Source organism: Nicotiana tabacum, chromosome 22 (assembly GCF_000715075.1).
Source record: "Nicotiana tabacum cultivar K326 chromosome 22, ASM71507v2, whole genome shotgun sequence".
NCBI lineage: Eukaryota > Viridiplantae > Streptophyta > Magnoliopsida > Solanales > Solanaceae > Nicotiana > Nicotiana tabacum.
The window spans coordinates 5,134,123-5,155,317 of NC_134101.1; the positions used below are offsets into that span (position 1 = coordinate 5,134,123).

General features: G+C 35.2%; 3 protein-coding genes across 4 annotated transcripts; 2 read left to right on the forward strand and 1 right to left on the reverse strand.

Annotated features, from left to right (window-relative positions):
* Positions 1 to 1,461: 1,461 nt before the first annotated feature.
* On the forward strand, positions 1,462 to 4,237 carry LOC107761137 (uncharacterized). The gene is made up of 3 exons (XM_016579308.2): positions 1,462 to 2,323; positions 2,839 to 3,088; positions 3,792 to 4,237. Exons 1-3 carry the CDS (start codon positions 1,545 to 1,547, stop codon positions 3,981 to 3,983), a joined length of 1,221 nt encoding a protein of 406 aa, XP_016434794.2. The 5' UTR covers positions 1,462 to 1,544; the 3' UTR covers positions 3,984 to 4,237.
* A 645-nt stretch (positions 4,238 to 4,882) lies between these two features.
* Positions 4,883 to 14,668, reverse strand: LOC107760765 (putative inactive histone-lysine N-methyltransferase SUVR2). Of its 2 annotated transcripts, none has more exons than XM_075244264.1 (12): positions 14,536 to 14,668; positions 13,876 to 13,940; positions 13,568 to 13,672; positions 11,445 to 11,663; positions 11,261 to 11,293; positions 10,519 to 11,158; positions 8,525 to 9,903; positions 8,052 to 8,317; positions 7,363 to 7,429; positions 7,202 to 7,252; positions 6,049 to 6,145; positions 4,883 to 5,316 (listed from the first exon to the last, which is right to left on the reverse strand). In XM_075244264.1, exons 4-12 carry the CDS (start codon positions 11,625 to 11,627, stop codon positions 5,291 to 5,293), a joined length of 2,742 nt encoding a protein of 913 aa, XP_075100365.1. In that variant the 5' UTR covers positions 11,628 to 11,663; positions 13,568 to 13,672; positions 13,876 to 13,940; positions 14,536 to 14,668; the 3' UTR covers positions 4,883 to 5,290. The 2 variants fall into 2 exon arrangements, with proteins under 2 accessions (XP_075100365.1, XP_075100364.1); XM_075244263.1 differs by having other exon boundaries at positions 13,498 to 13,672.
* Positions 14,669 to 17,787: 3,119 nt separating this feature from the next.
* Positions 17,788 to 20,630, forward strand: LOC107764746 (plasmodesmata-located protein 2-like). Its single transcript, XM_075244928.1, has 3 exons — positions 17,788 to 18,684; positions 19,538 to 19,675; positions 20,277 to 20,630. Exons 1-2 carry the CDS (start codon positions 17,931 to 17,933, stop codon positions 19,672 to 19,674), a joined length of 891 nt encoding a protein of 296 aa, XP_075101029.1. The 5' UTR covers positions 17,788 to 17,930; the 3' UTR covers position 19,675; positions 20,277 to 20,630.
* The last annotated feature ends 565 nt before the right edge of the window (positions 20,631 to 21,195 follow it).

The window sequence follows — 21,195 nt, forward strand, 5'->3', positions numbered from 1 at the left end:
AGAAAACACTTATCTAAGTCTATTGATGATTACTTTTATTCATATTTTCATAATGCAAATCAATTAAGAAGCAGTCTATTAAAATCATCACATCCTTATTCATAAATAAAGAAATCATCGTGAAGTGTGAATATCTTTTTTTTTAATTAAAAAAAACAGAATTAAGAAAAACTAGTATGAATATATCTCTTTCTTGCAAAAGAGAGAAACATGTTGTACCGGATAATTTTAAATCAGAGTCGAAAACTTTAAAAGAAGATAACAACTGTGATAGTTAGAGACTCATGTTGATAACGTGTTATGAAATATAGCTCAAAGTAACAATATAGAACAAGGAAAAACAAGCTAAGAGATATAGAGAGAAAGAGCAGAGAAATTCTTATTTCTTCTTCAATTTCTCTGCTCTTTCTCTCTATTACAAGGCTTTTATATAGGCATGAAAAGTGAAGAAATATGTCATTGAATATGTCATTAAGCATTTGAGATCATGGAGGAAGATCATGGGGAAGTTATGGAGTTACAATCATAACTTCATAAGTATTATAGTAGTGAAAGTTATGGAGACAATGGAGAAAAATAGTGAGCATTGCTCCTTTGGTGGTTATGGACATCCACCATAATTCAAGATTTTATAACATGTGAGACTTATTGGTTAAGAAAATCGTTATTTGATGATTCATAATGAGAGGATTGTTATACATGATTACTTACTTTAAAGTTATATTTTTATCTCCAAAAAGTTTAATACTCATATTACTACTACAAAAATTCTTGTTACACATTCTATTCCGCATAAAATAGTATATAAATTACCACCATTTCAGTTTATCACTTTTTTAGTCTGTTACAACAAGAATAACCCTTTTTAAATTTAAAAATAATTTAATTTAAACTGTCAATTATACTCTCAATATATCCACAAAAATATTATTACATATTTAACAGCACTTTCGAATGAATTATAGCCACATAAATATTATGACTTATTTAAAACTATAAATTTTAAAAGCCACTACATGTGAACGCTGCATGAGTTATGTAGCAATTACTTTTCTTCCGCATTTACCATATACCATATTATCTTGTAATAGTAAAAAATCTTCAATAAAATCACAACAATCCAAACATATCTTCAACTTCACAAAAACTCTAATTTACTTATACAAAAAGTAATTGCAAAATATAATAGATTATAAATATATTCAATTACGTTGACTAAAAAGATCCAAACTGCAAGCTTCGACAGGGAGAAGAGTAGAACCAGAATTAGCGAAAAAAGAAAGGAAAAAAGAAATAGAAAATAATAACAATACCTCGTATAAATTTTAGGTCTATTTACACCATGTTTTAAAAGTACCACTGAACTATTAGAAATAGAAAACAAGTACCTTTTGTTTTGGTTTTTGGTGCAATTTTACCCCTCCAAGTTAACGGTATCAAACAACTCAAACCCATTTTCCAATTTTCAACAATCCTTTTAACTCCCTCTTCTTCTCCTACAAAATTTCCTTTTAAATTCTGTCTGGTAATAACACCAGAAAACCATGTACTCTACCCATATCACTTCCTTCATCTCCACCCCTTTTCTTACATCAAAAAACACGCACACACACACTAAAGTTCTTCATCCTAAGCTATGCACCTCAACTCCAAGAATGTCACTTAACCAAAATCCAAACACCAACCTCATAACCACCATTACTAAGCTTCTATGGGGTCAATCCCTACCACCTCAGCTCCTCATCTCCACCGTCCGTTCTACCTGGTCCACCACGTGGCACCTCATGATGTCCCAACTCGCTCCCTCCGACCCAACCGGATCCTACACCCGACCCACTTCTCAATTTCGTATAAATTCTAACCCCAAATTCTCCAAAAATCTCCACCTTTACGTGGGTCTGCCTTGTCCTTGGGCCCACAGAACTCTAATTGTCCGAGCTCTTAAGGGTCTAGAAGATTCTATTCCGGTCTCCATTGCTTCTCCGGGTATTGACGGGTCATGGGAATTCCGGGTTTATACTGACCCGAATAAGAATAAGCTTGTTCCGGGTTTGGATAAAGCCAATGGGTGTAGAACTTTGAGAGAGGTGTATAAGCTGACACGTGGAGGTTATAAAGGTCGGTCCACTGTCCCAATGTTGTGGGACGTGGAGGAAAAGGAGGTTTTCTGCAATGAGAGTTATGATATTATTGAATTTTTCAATTCGGGTTTGAATGGAATTGCAGGAAATCCTGAATTAGACCTCTCACCACCTGCATTGAAAGATGAGATTCGAAAATGGAATGGGATTATCTACCCTAATGTTAACAATGGTGTGTACAGGTAAATGCCATTTTGTGTGTGTCTGTGTGTCATTTTGAAGAAAAGAGTATGCTTGAATTCTTTTTCTTTTTTAAAGTTACTCGCTCATGTGCCTCCGTCCCATTTTATGTGATAGTGTGGGAATGAGCATGGATTTTAAGATTTTGATATAACTTATATATTATTTTAGTGATAATAGAAGAAAAATATAGTAGTAGTAATAGCTAAAAGTTGATTAGACAAGAATATAATATCAAAGTTTGAATTTTGATCTTCAAAATTATTAAATTCATATAAAAAATGGAACGGTATCACATTTTGAGACGTCTTAAATTGAAACAAAGAGCAAATTATTTCTAGTCAGTTTGCGTGCACTTCAACTAATTTATTGAGTAATCGTTTCCAATCTACAAGCACATGTACTGAGTAAACCTGCTCGCCAAGATTGAGTCAATGGAACTTGTGCTGAGTGTGGACTATATTCTGTTTGGTTGTATAGTTGAATTAAGTTATGTGCCTTTCTTGAATATTTGTAGGTGTGGATTTGCACAAAGTCAAGAAGCATATGATAAGGCAGCAGAAGGGTTGTTTAGAACCTTGGAAATGTTGGAGGATCATTTGGGGGGATCAAGGTATTTATGTGGGGATGTTTTGACACTTGCAGATGTGTGTTTGTTCACTACTTTGATTCGGTTTGATGTGGTCTACAATGTCCTCTTCAAATGCACCAAAAAGAAGCTCATTGAATTTCCTAACCTCCGTGGATATCTCAGAGACATTTATCAGGTACTAAAATCTCTTTCTCGCATATGTTCAATAGAAAAAAGAGCCCTTTGAACATAATGTCTCGATCGAGGACAGCCTGGTGCACAAGGCATCCCCGTTGACGCAGGGTCCGGGGAAAGGCTGCACCCCAAGGGGGTGTGATGTAGACAGCCTAACCTAATGCAAGCATTACTGGCTGTTTCCACGGCTCGAACCCGTGACCTATAAGTCACACGGAGACAACTTTACTGTTGCTCCAAGGTTCCCCTTCTAATATAATTAATTTTAACTTTATGTTAATTAACGGTTCGGGATATTGTTGTGGTTTTAGTCTGGCAGCTAAGGGTGTGGCCTAGCATTCGTTGGTAAAAATCATGGTAGAACTAGGTTCAAATTCTCGTACAAACACAAAAGGTGATTTATCCCATCTGCCTAAGCTTGGTGGATGGTGTTACTCAGTACATATGTGGTAGGAAGTAGTAGGTAACCGGTGGAATATTCGAGATGTACTACGCACTTTGGTTCGGACACCATCGTTATCAAAGACATATATATAATCTCATAGCCTGTTAATTATTTATAGTACTTAGTTATTTGAACTATTTATCAAAAAGAAAGTACTTAAATCATTGGAACTAAGGATGACAAGCCATATGATTAAGAAGTAGCAAGTTTGCAGCAGAGTAAGCTTGTAGGATAACAGTGTGTTTTAACTGTTGAACAGATACCAAAGGTTGCAGAAACTTGCAATATGGGGCAAATAATGGAAGGTTACTACAATATTCTGTTCCCATTGAATCCTGGGGGTATTAAGCCCCTCATGCCTAGTGGTTCTGAGGATGAAGTACTCTCCACGCCGCATAATAGAGGCGCCCTACAATCGGAGGCAAAAGTTGTGCAGCACTCTGTTTCTTGAATTCATGTTTTGAGATGGTGTGCTTACTTGACTACCTTTATTAAAGAGTTATAGACAGAGACAAGACGCTGTGAGATTAAACCGATTTCTATTCATAAGTCTTAAACATAGTGTGTGTGTACATATATGTATTTATTATGTTGTACAACCATATGTACAGAGTTCCCATGTACTTGTTGTCTACATAGGAGAAAAGAAAATGTAGTTACATTATTCTGAAATACAATTTTTTTAATGAAAAATGAATTCTGTCATAACCTGTATCGACCTTGTAGAAGTTTAGCCTTTCTACTGGATGAACCTCTGCGAAGTTTTCGTGTTCCCGTTTTGTATCAAAGGTTTACCAATAAAAAATATTTTTATCTTTTGTATTTTATTGATATTAGTTAAGAGCTGAACTTTTCATAGTTGATATTGTTAATCCCTCTGTGTTTCCGTCTCCATTATTTTTCAATTCGAGGATAGAACTTATTTTTTTCTCAATTTAATTTGTTAGTTTTATTTTGTCTAGTGTAACTTACAATTAGTTTTGATGATGTCTCCAACAAGTTTTGTTTAGCAATGTCTGATCGCAAAAAACAAAAAAAAACATAAAATTTTGTCTAAGACGATATGTTGAAAGAACCCTTGTAGAAAAAATCTTACCCACATCATGTGTTTACACCAAATCAATAAAATAAATACATGAATATATATATATATATATATATATATATATATATATATATATATATATATATTACATATACGTTCTTTCACTTAATCACGACTAATTTTTAGCTTTAATATACTTCATATTCATAACCATGATTAACATTCCATCAATCTACAACAACTTAATCCCAAATGAAAATGCAAGGTTCGATTTAAAAAAGAAATAACACGGACAAACTGAGAACTAAAAGAACTGGCCAAGCAGCAATTATGAGCATAAGAATGATAGTTCAAAAGGTAAGTTTCAGCGCCTTCAAGCTAAACACATGGCCTAGACCACATTATGCTATTTTATCCATGTGCGGGCATCATAGGCAAAACCCTCTGGCATCTAATCAAATGCACCAAAGAATCTTAATATACAACAAGAAAGGTAGCAAATCTAGCTTACTCGCGATATCCTTGAAAATTCTATCACAAATGCTATTCTGCAAATACAAATATGTTAGCCCTTCTGCAGTCTACACAAATGCACAAGTTCACCAGAACCCTTCAAAGATTCTAAATAATCACGGCGCCTTGGTAGTTCCATTCGTAACAGCTTTCCGGATCAACCAAGGTCGGAAATCAGCCATTATGTTATTTGGAAGAAATCACCATCCTCTCCTTGCTCTGGATCCTACACAGTAGCATGACACTCAGTGACTGAAAGCAATAAAACAAAAATTAACCTATATGATGACTTGGTCGAATACTGATGATAATAGCTTGCTAACTGGAGATAAATATTATGGAGCAAAAGCAAAGTCTCAACCTAAACTTCATTGAAGGTAGATTGAGGGGACACTGAAGCAGCTGCTGCAGGTTCATCAAATGCAAAATGCAACATGCAAAATGTTTACCTACCCGCCCTAGATTGCTGTTATTGTAACATCTTACATACAGGGGTAAGTTTCCCCCCCAAAACTATAGGGAATTTTAAATATCAAACAGTCATCCCTTTTGATAAAAGTTATAGTCAATTATGAAAATGTCAAATTCATAATATCTATATATATTTAAAAAAAAAGCACTGCAGGTCACGTCAATAAAATGATCAGTCGTGCATATGGACAGTTTTCAGGAAATTGCAAACATGTGCCAAGACTACCAATATCCAATTCAAAACTCTTCAATGCTAAAAGCTCTTTTTCTTGTTTTATTCGAGCCTAATAATTGAGGAATATATAATTGCATATATATATTTTTTTTTTCTTTGAAATATATATTTTATTATTTTTGAAAATTCATCCAATTTATGACCAAACCCATGCAGCAGCTACCAACTTTTACTAGCAAAGCAAGATGGAGACTTGCAAACCCAAACTCTTAAAACGACAGATAAACCTTATGTTCTGGAAGAAAAACTTACTTCTTGGACGTTTCATATTTCGGCAGAACTTGCTACCACACTGGCATCTAAATGCTTTTACTGGATGTTCATGGTCATCAAAATCAATACCGTAATCCTGCAAGAACCAAATCCAAAAAAATATACTGTCAAATATAGAAAAGAAGCTACGTGGAATCAAGGCATGCTCATCCTTCCATAAAGTAGATATGATGAAAACAATGAGACACCATTACTTGCTCATCTTTCATGCCATATCAGCAGAGTTTGACAAAGTCAACCTCTTGGCCACCATCTTCTTCTCTGTTGAACTTCATTGAATTGGTAATCGTTGAACATGTTGATATAAATTGCCTTTTTTTTTTTTTTCTCCAGGAGCATTACTATTGACCGTCTTATTTTCATACTACTTGGCTTGTTTCAGAGTCGAATATCAGAGGATATTTTTTCTAAAATGTAAAAAAATTAAAAATAGAAAGACCGATATCTGATAAATTAATTTAGTTAGTCAAGGTTCGGCACCCACACTCAAATTAACAGTTTACCAATGATCAAGGTAGAGTATTAGAATCAATGGGCTCAAATAGGGCAGAATGGACCCAATTAGAATTGTATTGAGGAGTACTTGTAATAGTAATAATGGATGTAACTGTATTTTTCACAGTTAAGAAGGAAGATCCATTATAACTAACTTTAATAATTTCCAACTGCCTAACAGACAGACGCCCGTTTTTTCCCCTCAAATCTTGGTGAGTTCTTTATATCAAAGATGCACCATACTTGGATAAACCACATTTTTTCGAGCTCTGAAGAATAGACTAAAAGTACTCAGAAGCATCAATCCATCTATGAAGCTTTTCTTTACAAGAAAATCTGGGTTTTCATTCTTCTTTTTCTATTTTTGTTCGAGGCGTGGGGTTGGGTGGGGGTGGGAGGCATAGTTCTAGTCGAGTCATTTTGTTATTTCTACTATATACAAGGATCATTGCTCTAGAAACAACCATGTCCAGATACCAATTAAACTTCTGTGTGGAGAGAGAGAGAGAGAGAGAGAGAGAGAGAGAGAAAATTTATATATAGATAGTATAGAATAGAAAGATATCTTTCAGAAGCACAAAAAATCAAGGGCACCAGAATACAATGAGCATGTGAGAACCAGCTCAAGCCTACTCACCCAAGTGAGCTCTTCCAATGCCTTAACCTTTCTTGTAGTGAAAAAGGCAAGCTGCATCAAACAACACATGAGATATCCAGAAAAAACGTTAGTTTGAAGAGCTAGAGGGAATTTTGAGGACGAAGTGAAAGTGAAATATCCAGAAGCACAAAGTTCCTTACATGATAGTAGTGGTGATCTGGAGTCTCTATTTCAACTGGTATTTCAACCATATTTGAATCAAAACATCTGGACCAAAACAACAATAAAACAAAATCACATGCACTGACACGGGTTAGTGACATATTTATGCGTGATGGATATGTCTAATACGCAAAAAATGCATAGTTTTCTTTTGGCTATTGTTTCCTTTCATTCTTTCATTTGTCCCTCAATTTCTGCTTTTACTTTAAAAAATGGGAAATGAGAAACAATAATGGATTCTGAAATGGTAATATTATGCAAATTTTTAGGCACACAAATATGTGTGCATGCTTTTAGAGACAGAGTAGTCAAAGGCGGCTAGATGCAGGAATACCAAAAAGAAAACATGAGCAGAATTTATTACGGAGGATGTGAATGTTTTATGCCGAGTGAACACGAGTGAATCATCAAATATACCAAGAAAAGGAAAAAGGTTTTCACCAGCATTTGAGAAGTTAAAATACAGAAAAGATCCAGAACAAATTCAAGTACGTACCACCTGATATCTGAACCAATAGTCAAAGTACAACACTTATAACTCCTAGACTACAAGTAAATTAAAAAAGCAAAATTGGTACAAAACTGATACCCCAAAAGAAAGTTGAAGCTGGGGGAGAAAATCAGCAAAATACAGTTGAAACATAAGATCCTACTATGTAAACTTTACCTGTGATTGATAAACCTGGCTACATTCCCGAAAAATGTCGCATCCAAACAAAGGGCTTCTTCATCCTTTAAGACACCCTCTGAACCCCAGTCAGCATCAAGCAGCACGGGATAAGAATGTTCCTCACTATTGGGGCTTTGTGAAACACGATTAAATAGTTCTGCATTCGTAAGCACTTCTCCAACATACTCGCAAACAAAAGCACCTCTTGGAAGGTCCTCAAGGGTACGTAAGCCCCACCCTTTCCCTTCAGGAGTCATAAACACCTGAAATAAGTAAAACCAACAAAAAACCTAAATGAAGTTAATACAGAATATCACGAATAATTTTAAAAGTAATTGCTAAGAAACGAAAATGATTTCTAAGCAGCTCAAAAAGTATAGCAGATTACAGCAAAAGGGCGTAATGCATGAGGTTTCACTGCATCAGGCACATTACCAAAGACCATTCCAACATCAACCACAAATTCTTACCTGTAACTTGCGGCTAATACCTCGCTGTACCACACGATTCCCACACTGTTTATTACAGCCACATTTCCACCAACACTCTTTGATGAAGTTCCTCACTAGATGACCTTTACAAGGTTCTATAATATCCTCATTTTTCGATCTTTCCAATGGGCATTCTTTGCAAAAGAATTGGCAATGTTTCTTGGGGTCACGATTCATAGAAATACTCTCTTTAAGAAGCTCCTCTTTGACAAGGCCTTCTTTTGTGTAAGCAAAATCACCACCACTTTCGTATGCGCATGCACAAGGTGTTGACAGTGACAAACAATCATCACAGCAAGTTGAACAACTGTTGTTATCACCAATACGAGCCAGAGAGAAATTCAGATATGCATTCTGGAAAACCACATTTTGAGCTATGTAGTGAAAGGGTGGCGGGCTTTTGCTATTAACTTGATTCACCAATGAAATCATAACCTTCTCTTGCCCCTTGGTTATATCTTCAATAAAACAAGAAACTGTTTCATCTGGAGTTGATTCACACAGAGCCACTGGACTTTGAGACCTAACATGTTCAAGAACATTCTGATCAATCTCTGGAGCACTACCACAGTTTCCCGCAGATGCTATTTGATCAGTTGATGTGCTGTTGTTGTGACCATTACAAGGAGGATAGAGCTGTGGTTTCTCTGGTTGAGCCTCCATACCAGCAAGTTCTATACATCCACTCAGAGGTCCCAGACTCTCAGATGTAGCATGTTCAAGAATATTTTGATTAATCCCTGGAGCACTACCACAATTCCCCGCAGATGCTGTTTGATCAGCTTTGGTGCTATTAGTGTGACCATTACAACGAGGAGGGAGTTGTGGTTTCTCTGGTTGAGCCTCACCAGAATCAAGTTCTGAATTTATAGATCCGTTTGAAGAAACTAGAGCAATGCTTCTATAACCAATATCATTTTCTGCATCCACATTTCTAGTTTCTTGCAATTCATGATTGTACTGACTTCCCAGTTCCAAAAAGCACTCACACATGTCTTTCATCAGTTTTGTCACAGAAAAGTTAGGGTCCAGGGCTTTGTATGATTTAAGACATTTATCCTCCACCAATTTCAGAACAGCCTCTAGACAAGGCAAATGGAAGTCTGATCTACCAAGAGCTGAGTCACAACCTATAGAAACTTTTACCTCTCCAAAAGTTGAGGAGGCAATATCTATGTTAGAATAACACCCGTTCTGCTTTTTTACTAGCTCATGACTTGTTTCCAGTCCATTTGATAAAGTTGGACTGTCCTTATCTGCTTCTCTTCCGCCTCTCAGTTCTGCTGCTAAGGTGTCAGAAGTTTCTGGCTCTCTTCTCGAGGCATTACCACTTGAAGAACCTTTGTTGTTTGATGGCTCTACAGAATCCAAAATAATGGCCTTTAGAAAGGAGAATTGCTAGCTAAGATGTTACTAAGAAATTTACCAAGAGACGTCCACTAATGACATTATAAGGTAATCTTCCCTCTATTCCAATTTGTTTGGCACAATTTGATTGGAAGAAAGTTTAAGAAATAGAGGACCTTTGACACATAAGCATAATATGTATAAAGTACCAAAAGTAACCCTATAGTAGGGTCCACACAAATAACTTCAACATCTGGCATAGCATCTCACTAAGGGTAAACTGGGAAGGTAAATATTAGGAGTTCCTAAATATAGAAAGTGCCAATCTTTTTGAGAGATACAAAAGAAAAAGAAATGGTTCCAAACAAATAAATATGGGACAGCGAGAGTTATTATTAAAATTTTATGTTTACTCAATAAATGCACAATGATGAGGAACCATATGGAACCCATCCCAGGAAATCAATTAGTAAACTAGTAAACCAATCTAGAGATATGTATTGAGCCTAGCTCCTCAACAGAGAAAAGTCACTGGCTCTACTCACCAAGGAAAATTTAACTAGCATGAAGAATTTAAATCGTGACATGATAAGGACCAAAGTCCTGCTATTTGAGGTAATACATACCAGGGTGAATAACAGCAATAGGAACCTCGAACTGTGGGCTATCAAGAGTATATGGTTCATCCTTAGGCTTGACGAAAGCATGAGTATCCAACATCTTCTGTTTCGGAGACAGCTCGATGCCAGGCTCACTTTGTGGTTCTTTGAGGTTTGATGCATGAGAAGCTTTCCCAAGGACTAAACTTTTCTCCCTAGGCATGATTTGAGCTGTTTGAGGTTCCTTCCCTTTGCGATGATTCTGCCGAGAATTAATATCACTTTCCACTATGTCATCACTATTAGGCTGATATCTCTCAGGACCAGCAGGCTGACTGGGACCAGACTTTTCTGGCAACATTGAAGTTTTAGGTGAGACTGGTTGCTTTCCTTTGTTTCTGGCATATGTCAGACATGGGACAGATAGGGACTCAGCAGCTGATGTTCTATTATTCGGCTGCGGGCTTTGTGAGCGACCCTGGGAATTAGTTCCAGGTAGCTCAGCTTCCTCCTCCACTTTCGGCATTTTGAATGAAGTCCCAGCTGAAACAGAGCTAGAATTGTTAGCAGAAGATGAAGCTTGACCTTCTTGATGTCTTAATCGCATTCTCTTTAAGGGTCTTTCAGGCTCCTCATCCACTGCTTCTACCTCCAAAACCTCCACTCGCTAGAAACATGACAAGGCACCGAGATAAGGTAAAGGGAAATGAGAAAAGACATCAATATGAATACATATACAAAATACAGGCAACCAAACTAGAGCTTGTACTTCAATATTCTCAGGCTTCTTACTTTCTGCTGCCTGCAAAAGTGACACAAAGCAAGAATATTTAAATTCGTACTAAGCAAATAAATATGCTTTATACAGGAAAAATAAAGAAATTTCAGGGTAAAATAGAATGTGTGAGAAAGAGAAGAAAAGAAAGATTAAAAAACAAAAGGATAGATTGAACCTCTGCCTCCTCTTTCTCAAATATAGCATCTGCAAGTGCTCTGTAATTCTCTTCTTCAATAAGCGCCCAGTTCTTGTCATACAATTTTAGAAGGCTCTTCAATACTGGCTTCACCTTTTCTTCAGAGATTCCAATATCCTTCATAGCACGAAATGCTTTTGCAACTCTTGGATTTGTCGGCATTGTTCTTTCTTGTGGGTTTTTTTCTTATCAGTGAACCTACAGTTAATATGAGATGTGTTCACCAAACTGCACAAAATGAACAATTCAAATTTTGCAATTATAAAGGACTAGATAACAAAAGATAAAACTCCATGAAAGGTGCAAATCATTGCAACTGATGTGATGATTGAGAACCCTTAGTTTGCAACCAATTGAAAAGGAAAATCTGTCTCTACCATGTGCCATCAACCAAGTCTGTTGCTAAGAAAGATTATCGATTTCGTAAGATAAGAATGAGGATATTACACTTTTCTGAGTTAAGTCAAAACCACCCTAAGGATGAAGAAGACAAGCAGAATATTGAAGCTTTTCCAAGAATATTTAACATTCTCCTCACCACCAGGTCCAAAAACCTAGTGTATTATGTTTCACAGGAGAAAGTTAATCATCCGGTTTCTTCTGTATTTCTTCCCTGATCCCATCAAGATAACTGGAAAGTGAAATCAAAGTTCTATCTCACTTGGAAATGGCAAAAGGTAATTTTTCGAAGGGATCACCAAGAAGTACTTCCGGTGGAGAGAAATTGACTCACAGCTAAACTGAAGCTACTACATTGCCCTAAATCCAAGCCAACTAGCATTACTGACTAACACTGGATAATCATATTTCTTTGAGGTACTAAATACAACTCCATGAATGAGCAAAATAAAGGTTGCAGTAATGATAAAAATCTCTGGGAGACCGCTACAAAAAGATTGAGCATGCACCCAAGGGTGTGGCCTAGTGATCAATGAGGTGGGTCGAGAGCCATGAGGCCTCAAGCTCAAATCCCAGTGGAGAAAAAAATACTAGGTGATTTCTTCCCATTTGTCCAAGCCTAGTAGAAAACTTTTCCTTGTTGGCGGGAGATAGCAGGTATCCCGTAGAATTAGTCAAGGTGCACGCAAACTAACCCAGATACCACGGTTATCCAAAAACAAGATTGAGCATGTGGGAGGATCCGAACAAATTCTGCTTTCATTTCCCCCTTATGGAGCACTGAGTAACTTAAGTTACGGTCTTCCGCAGGCAGGTTGCACTGTAGGCGGCTAGGAAGGCTTACAATGCTGTTATCTATGAATGCGGTGGGCCATGTCTAGAACCAAAATTTAGGAATTTGGCTAAGCCATTAGGTCTAATACTCGAACAGAGTGTTGTCATATGCGAAAAGCATGCGAAAAGTGTAGAAAGGAGCACTCGCAAATGTCACGAATTATATGAACCAAGGCATTGATAAACTGCAATTAACTAAAATATATGCAGCAAAAACCATGCCGATCAAGTCAAAAAGCATATTATATCCCTTATTCAAATTCAAAGATGCAACTTTAATTTTTTCATTTAGATCAGCGACTAGCTTTCTTATACTAGATTTCTAATTTCCCTTTTGGAGCTGACGTAACAAACTACGCGAGGTCGAGAAAGGAGGGGAACTGGACTCTGCCTCTTCTATTACATTTACATTACGGAGAAGTCCATTCTCGTCATGATCGATCCACGTCCTAGCGTAGTGCCCGGCTTGCTTAGCAACCAAAGCTAGCTTACTAAGGTAGTTTACTTTTTCATTTTGAAAAAAGAAGGCGAAGGCATTTTTCCTTGATTGCACGAGCTAGCCAGCAAGCCAGCAAACCCCCCCTTACTCACCTCAACATCTATAAAAAGAGCTCTTTCTCCTTTTCATAATAATAAGGTAAGCATCCAGCTCTCGAGTTCTTATACTAGATTTCTAATTTCCCATTCATAATCACAAAATAATTCAACCAAAACGTCTCCGTAATAATCAATTAGTCCAGCTACATTTATATCTCTTCCAAACATATCCCATGAGCAACAAAGACAGACTAAACAACACCTTTTCTCAATAGTGTCGGACCAAGTAGCAACACTTCACCAAGACTTGATCATCGCATAGAAACACACACCTTGATGCTTAGGTGTTCTAAGGCGTCACCTAAACAATGCTTGTCCCTAACTTCAGGGCTTAAAGCACACTCCAACCAAGCCTTTGATAAAACTGCTCAAATACACTGCATACACCAGCAACCAACTGTTAGATGCAAAATACAAATAATTATGTGAAATTTTCTAGCAATAGATGTGATTCTTTATTTCTTTAGAGAAACTAACTTTCTTTTCACAAAAATTATATCATGTCACTAGCTTCTTCTATTTTCAATCCAATAATAAATCCAAACCAATTTATGGAGGCACACTTGTTTAAAGACTCAACTTTTTTTTTTTTGATGGTGGTGTCCGGTCCAGCTTGGATGCACCTCGACTATTCCACCGAGCTACCTGCCACCAGCACAAGTAGAGGTTAAAAGACTCAACCTTTTTTCCTGAGAATGTTTTTTCTTTATTTTTTAAAAAACAAATTTCAGTTGGGGTTTTGGGGGGGTGGGGGTGGGTGGGGGGAGGGGATTGTAGACTATTAGTGTACTTTTGTGCCTATAACTGAATAAAAAAACATTAGTACTATTAAATTAAGTGCAAGACCAGCATTCTAGAGAGTCATTTAGAAAAAGGTACATTTTTTAAAAAAAAGGGCATGAATTAGACTTACAGAAGCAGCTCTCAAGAAACTTAACAGAATGGAATTAACAAACAAGCATTTTTCCTAATTACTCAAAACTTCAGGTGCCATGCAACTAATTACTATAGCGGGGTCCACCTCGATGATATCGAAGTGAGATTTCCTTTAGAAAATGGGGAGCAAACACCGGCATTGTATCCAGTACACAATTCTATTTTAACACGAAAATTCTTGTTTTACCCTATAAAATCATTTGGGGGGGGGGGGGGGGAAGAATGGATTTTTGTAAAATCAAAGAAATATAGAAAGGAAAAAAATGTAGAGAAGAGAGGTGACCATAGAAAATGAGAAACGTACAATTTGATTGCGTTGGAGAAAGATACAGTGAGGAGTTTTCTGCAGAGAGAGACAGCGAGAGATGTGGAGAGGGAGCAATTTTCAGACGTAGAAGAGAGGAGCGTTGAGGAGAATGAGGCTGAAAGCCTTATATATTTGGGCTTAGAATTTCGAGTTGCAGTTCATTACAGCCTGATAAAGAAAGAATTTAGTCTTGGGCCTTCTTTTCAAATGGACCAACAAAGGGAATCTTAAATAAATGTCCCAAATAAGACCCAACTTACCAATCTCTAATTATTAATTATACACTTATCATAATTAGTCAAGCACGTATAAAAATTAAAAACTCAAATAAATAAGGTTCTTTCTCTCTAAGAATCACACGCAAAGATCTCCTTCCATATTTTTAAGCATGATTAGCAACATTAGGTGCAAGACGGAAAGGAAATCTCATGGATGAGGTAGCAAATAAGGTGATGGAATACAAAAACAAAATACAATATTCCAAAAAAAAAAATATACGTACAAGATTTCAAAAATCTAAGCAAAAAATGACTTTTTTCAATGGATATGGTTGAAATTCATTAAAAACATATAGATGAGTCAATATACAAATTTTGAGGAAGATTGGAGGTGATTTTGGACTGATTTGGTATCAAAATTCGTAGTTAAAATCGAGTTCAAAAAATTCTTTTGCGACACATGTATCACGCATGTATCTCACACACAGGTATACATGGATATACATGTGATAAACACTGTGTTATACCTATCATTTTTTTTTTCCATGTACATCTTCTACTTGAATTTTTAATTTAAACTACCTCAAAACTCCACTAAATCATTCAAAAAATTGAGATTCAAGCTCCTTAAGATGTACCCAATCTATTCTAATAACACTCACTCAAAATGAAGCAAAAAACTGACCTTTTTTGACTACAAATAACTAATTGGCTAATATAAGTAATATTTTATAAATTGACCATTTTTGTAATAACCTACGTGTAAATGGACATAGCTGATAGTTTCCCACACAAAAAAGTATAGAAATGGCACGACGTAGTATGGCACGACGTAGTCGATTTCAAGTGGTGAAGTATACAAATAGCCCTCACAGTGGATAGTCTTGAATTTTTATCCCTACTTGTTACATTTGCATAACTTCAAGTTTAACGAATGTTGGCTCTCGCTTTTCCCATGGCCACACTTTTAACCTTGAAGTTTTGCTTATGGGATAAACGGGGATCAAAAGTTAAAAACCACTCTAAGAAGTGTCATATTTTTGCAATTATTTTAGATTTCAAGCGTACCGTTCGAAACATATTCAATCGTTAAACATAATTTAAATTGTAATCCAATTTGACAAATTTCATACTCCTCCTCCTCCTCCTCCTTCGTACCTTTTTTTTTCTTTTTAAAATGTCAAGTAAAATGATATCATTTTATATTAGCGTCTTAAAATTAACACGAATGTTTAATTCTTAAACCTTTCCATTGAAAATTCAGATCAGGGTACTAATTAAAATTCCAATTAGCTACGAATTTAATTATAAATGCACATCCCTCATTTCAACCAACTGGAGAATGTATTGCTTTTTGCCCCTCCCATTTCACCGTGCAGAGGGCATTTTCCACATTTATTTCGTACAGTAATATAATATACTGATACAGTTATAAATTTACAATGTTATAAGTAACAGAGCCCAATGTCCCAACCAAAAGGCAGACAAATCACATTCTCCTTTTCTTCACTGCTCATTAGCCAGACACTGTCGTACATTTGGCATGCAAATCACATTCTCTTTGTTCATTTGCCAACTAAGTAGTACCAGAAACTATATGAAATTCCAATAGAAAATGGCATTAGTTAATAATGTCTGTCATAACATTTACTCCATTTCATTGCACTTTTTTTTTTAAAACTCTGTTTAAGAAAGTTTTGCAAAATATGATTAGTCTTAAACTTAACTAAAGAAAAAGAGTGGGGTATAATGACGGATGAGTGAGAATAAAATTCTATTGACAACTAATACTTAACACCGGTTTCGCCATAGATTTTGCCAAGATTTTTCCAAATTTTTTTTTTTGGCAAAACATGTTTGTTTTTAGATTTTATACATGTTTTGAAAACAAATTTTTCAAATCACAAAACTAGCTCTAGACATGTTTTTGGCCCAAAATATCACTATTAGATTTTTTAACAATTTCAAAAATTACCCCAAATTTTTGTATTTTATAAAAAAGACCACCATCTATTATGATCCAACTAACCACCAGCTAATTACTAGTATCATTTTTTTTTTGGACTGATGAATCTTGTAATGTTATTGCAATTTGACGAATTATAGTGGCTAATAATTATGTTATTAGCATTTGATATTAAAATATCAAGTTATGATTTTAGGATAGTGTATTATGTAGTTCATTATAAAAATGATAATTTTGTGCCAAACTTATATGTCCAGGACTATGGTTTGTGATAATGATAATGAATGACATCAACGAAGGTTCTACATGTACAAGATTAACAACTTTGTTTGTTTGGTATTGTTGGGTATTTTTGATAGTTTTTAGACTTATGGGTATAAGTCACATTTCATATTTTTTCAAACAAAGAAAAAGTGAAATATGTTTTGAAAAAATATGTCAAAACATATTTTCATCTTCAAACCAAACTTCACCAAATCAGATTTTTTAAAACAAATTTGAAAATCTATGACTAAATGCTAGCTTAGAATTAGAGGCGAATTCAACATTTAAATTTGATTGGTTTGACCTTTAGTTTATTACTAGTGAATGCATTGTATTTTTTAAATTATGAGTTTAAAATTTAATATTTGTTGAATCGGTTAAACTCATTGGTTACCTGATACATCTACCGCTATTTGTAATACTATAAACTTATTTAATCACTTCCATTGAAAATGGTCTTGGCTCAACCATCCAAAGGTATAATTTAGCGGTCAATAAAATGAGAGAAAATTACGAAAAAATTTAAATTTAAACCCCAACAAAGATAAAAATTAATTTCTTTTCCATCTATCTAAGTTTGGATGAATACAGTAACTATGTCCAAATAAAAAAAAAAATATCCGATAGAATAACCAGGATGCAAGCAAAATGAACCGAACACTCTGAAAACGACTATAGTAAAATGATGCATGTCATAGCATACATTTGATTAAATTATTTGCCAACTATTTAGGCAAGGCTAAGTACTTAAAAAGGAAGTTTATCCCATAACCATAAAAAAGCCCCCTAATACTATTTCACTTTCTTCTTTGTTCTTAGCCTAATAAATAGCCTCTAGAAACACACCAAAAAACCAAATCCACCCCCACCCCCAACACACATCAAATTCTTCCAACAAGCATCTCATCTCATGTTTATACTTATTCCAATATTCAAATCCTAAAATGGGTCCATCTCAAATTCCCAAAAAAACATTCTCCATCCTTTTCCTATTTCTCTCTTCATTTTTATTTCCCATTAATCTTGTATCTTCATCATCTGAACAACTTACAAACTTTGTATACAAAGGCTGTGCTAACCAAAAATTCCCATCTGGGTTTTACTCACAAACACTAAACACCCTTTTTAACAACTTGGTCTCACAATCTTTAACCACAAAATTCTACAAAACCACAGCTGGTAGTGGCAGTTCAGCAATTTCTGGTCTTTTTCAATGCAGAGGTGATCTTTCAAACTCTGACTGTAACAATTGTGTCAAGAAAATACCAAACATGTCCCAAAAACTATGTGGAGAATCTATAGCAGCAAGAATTCAGCTCAATGGGTGTTATTTAAGGTACGAGGTTGCTGGGTTTCAGACAGTGGGACCCACTGAGTTGCTGTTTAAAGTTTGCGGTTCAACTCAGGCGAGTGGAACTGGGTTTAGTGATAAGCTTGAGACTGCGTTAGGAGAAATAAGTAAAGGGGTTTCGAGTGGGAATGGGTTTTATGCAGGTGGGTATCAGTCGGTTTATGTGTTGGGTCAGTGTGAAGGTGATTTAGAGAGTGGGGACTGTGTGAACTGTGTGAAAAATGCTGTTGGGAAAGCTAAAAGTGAATGTGGGAATTCTATTTCTGCTCATATGTATCTGCAACAGTGCTATATTAGTTACACTTATTATCCTAATGGTGTGCCCGGTAAATCACTTTCTCCATCAGGTAATTTTTAATATTATCACTTATCATTATAATAATAAATAAATAAAAAAACAGCTCGATGCACAAGATATCTCGTGTTCACGCAGGATCAGGTGAACACCGCATCCCAAGGGGTGTGTGTGATGTAAACAGTCTACGGTCTATCCTAATGCAAGCATTAGTGGATGCTTTCACGGTTCGAACCCGTGACATGTAGGTCACACAGAGATAATTTTACCCTTGTTCCACGGCTCCACGGCTCAAACCCGTGTCTTATAAGTATAGTAAAGTTTTTCTAAAGACAAATTAATTAGTAATTGAATGAAATGAGTTCAAATGAAATAAGATTGATATAGAAAATTCATATAGTCGATTTTAAATTACTTTGGAATTGTGTAATAGTTTTTTATTTTTATTCTTTATTTTTTATAATGATGGTGTCATGGCGAATTTACACGTGCATCCAACTACTTCACTGGATGTGACAACTCGTAATTTTGTTTGCCAAAGCTTAGACAGATAAAAGAAATCATCAAATGTTTTTCCCCTCTATTGGAATTCAGAATTTGAATTAGTTTCTTATGTTTTTAACATACTTTATTGACTATTAAATTACACTATCGGGTTCGATTAAGATGTAGTTGTTAGTACAATTGAAGTTGCATTTTCGATGACTTTCAATAGTCCTGAAGTATTTTGTGCATTGATTAACACTTGTATTACCAAGTGACATTCATTAATTTTTTTATTTTTTTTTTTTGGTTTGTTAAATGGGTTTCTGAGATCATTTTCACAATAGGAGTAGTAGATAATTTTTGAAATGATCAAGGTTTTTAATTATTGAAATATCTACTGTGTTTTATTGATGGTGTAGGAACAAGGCAGAGTACTCAAAAGACAGTGGCTATAGTCTTGGGTGGAATGGTTGGTGTGGGTTTAGGAGTTGCTTGTTTGCTAGTTACAAGATCAGCTTTCAAGAAAAAAAGTAAATCAAAGTATGGTGGAGGATGAGGTTAGTATTACACAACTTTTGACTATTTTCAATTGTTCTTTGAGTTCCTAAGAATAGTTCCAATGTTCATATTGGAACTCTTAAAAGAGAAAATTGGTGTAGTTCTTAACAATAGAAAGATTTATTTATTTGTTTGTTGATATCGGTGGTGTTCGGACTAGCCTATGCGCATGTTGATTATTCTACTGAATACTTGCTATCAGTGTCGATCAAGGCTTAAGCAGATGGAGAAAAATCATCTAGCATTTTTTGCCTCTCGTAGAATTTGAACTCTAGTTTCCCTGACTTTTCATCCCCACTTCTTTGATTGTTAGGCCACATTCTTGGATACACAATAATTGAAAGATTTATGCTTAATATTCAGGGCAAAATACAAGCCAAGCCGTAACTAATTGCATTCGGTAGCGAAAAAGTGTATAAATTATATATATATATATATATATATATATATATATATATATATATATATATATATATGTATGTATGTATGTATGTATGATTATATTTGGGAGCGGTTAAAAATATACATTTCATTAAAATTTACTTATATATTTAATTGAGGTGTTTATTGTGATTACACTTGATCATGCAATGTATGTAGGTCAGTATCTAAAGGAATGACAAAATGGGCAGAGATTTTAAGGAGATGGCTCTAGAAAAGACAAAAGTGTAAAGTTAGTTTGCATGATTTTGGGTTTATAAACTGTAAAGAAAGAGGAGATAGTGTGGTGATGAAGGAAAGGAAGATCTGCCTTTTGTGCTTTGTATTGGCTCCAATTTCCAGGATTTTCCTTCTTAACCAAGTTTTGGTCCTTTTTTTTGCTCTTTGAAGTACAAAGTAAATAGTGGTGAATTAAACATGAAAGAGCTGTCTTTGTAAGACTAAGCACTAGAATTGGTTGTATTAATGCTTCTTTTTCTTTTGCTGGAAATCATATGATTGTACATCCACATATGAATTGCTTTATGAAAAAGTTATGGATCAACATACTGCAGTTGCTTTTATACTAAAAGTGTCAAATTTGATGACTTCACAAAAAGGAAATATTAGAAAAAGCAAGTAAATGTTGTCTTTTTTGATAATCGAGCAATTTCAGTGGATGCACGATTTGAAAATTTTGGTGAATAATGGTTCGAACTCGTGATATACTCATAATCCATATTATATGTATTTGTTATAAGAAAAATCAAATTATGGTGGATGTCTACTCTTCATCCATGATCTTCTCAAATGCTTAATGACATATTCAATGACATATTTCTATGCTTAATGACATATTCAATGACATATTTTTCTTCACTTTTCATGCCTATATAAAGGTCTTGTAATAGATAGGAAAATACACACAATTGAAGAAGAAAACCTCTTCCTTCTCTCTATCTCCATTTTTTTTGTTCATGTTTTACTAAATTGCTTTTATTTCATAACAACATGTCTTGTTCATGTTTTACTAAGTTGCTTTTATTTCATAACACGTTATCAGCACGATGCTCTAACCAACTGAGATTATGTGCTTTAA

Bases quoted from the DNA above. Each gene is read 5' to 3' on its own strand.
- LOC107761137 (XM_016579308.2), top strand. From the start codon at position 1,545: ATGTACTCTACCCATATCACTTCCTTCATCTCCACCCCTTTTCTTACA. The intron at 2,324-2,838 runs GTAAATGCCATT...GAATATTTGTAG, and splicing joins GTTAACAATGGTGTGTACAG to GTGTGGATTTGCACAAAGTC. The intron at 3,089-3,791 runs GTACTAAAATCT...ACTGTTGAACAG, and splicing joins ATCTCAGAGACATTTATCAG to ATACCAAAGGTTGCAGAAAC.
- LOC107760765 (XM_075244264.1), bottom strand. From the start codon at position 11,627: ATGCCGACAAATCCAAGAGTTGCAAAAGCATTTCGTGCTATGAAGGAT. The intron at 8,318-8,524 runs GTAAGAATTTGT...TACTTATTTCAG, and splicing joins GTATTAGCCGCAAGTTACAG to GTGTTTATGACTCCTGAAGG. The intron at 5,317-6,048 runs GTAAGTTTTTCT...GCTACTGTGTAG, and splicing joins AAATATGAAACGTCCAAGAA to GATCCAGAGCAAGGAGAGGA.
- LOC107764746 (XM_075244928.1), top strand. From the start codon at position 17,931: ATGGGTCCATCTCAAATTCCCAAAAAAACATTCTCCATCCTTTTCCTA. The intron at 18,685-19,537 runs GTAATTTTTAAT...TTGATGGTGTAG, and splicing joins TAAATCACTTTCTCCATCAG to GAACAAGGCAGAGTACTCAA.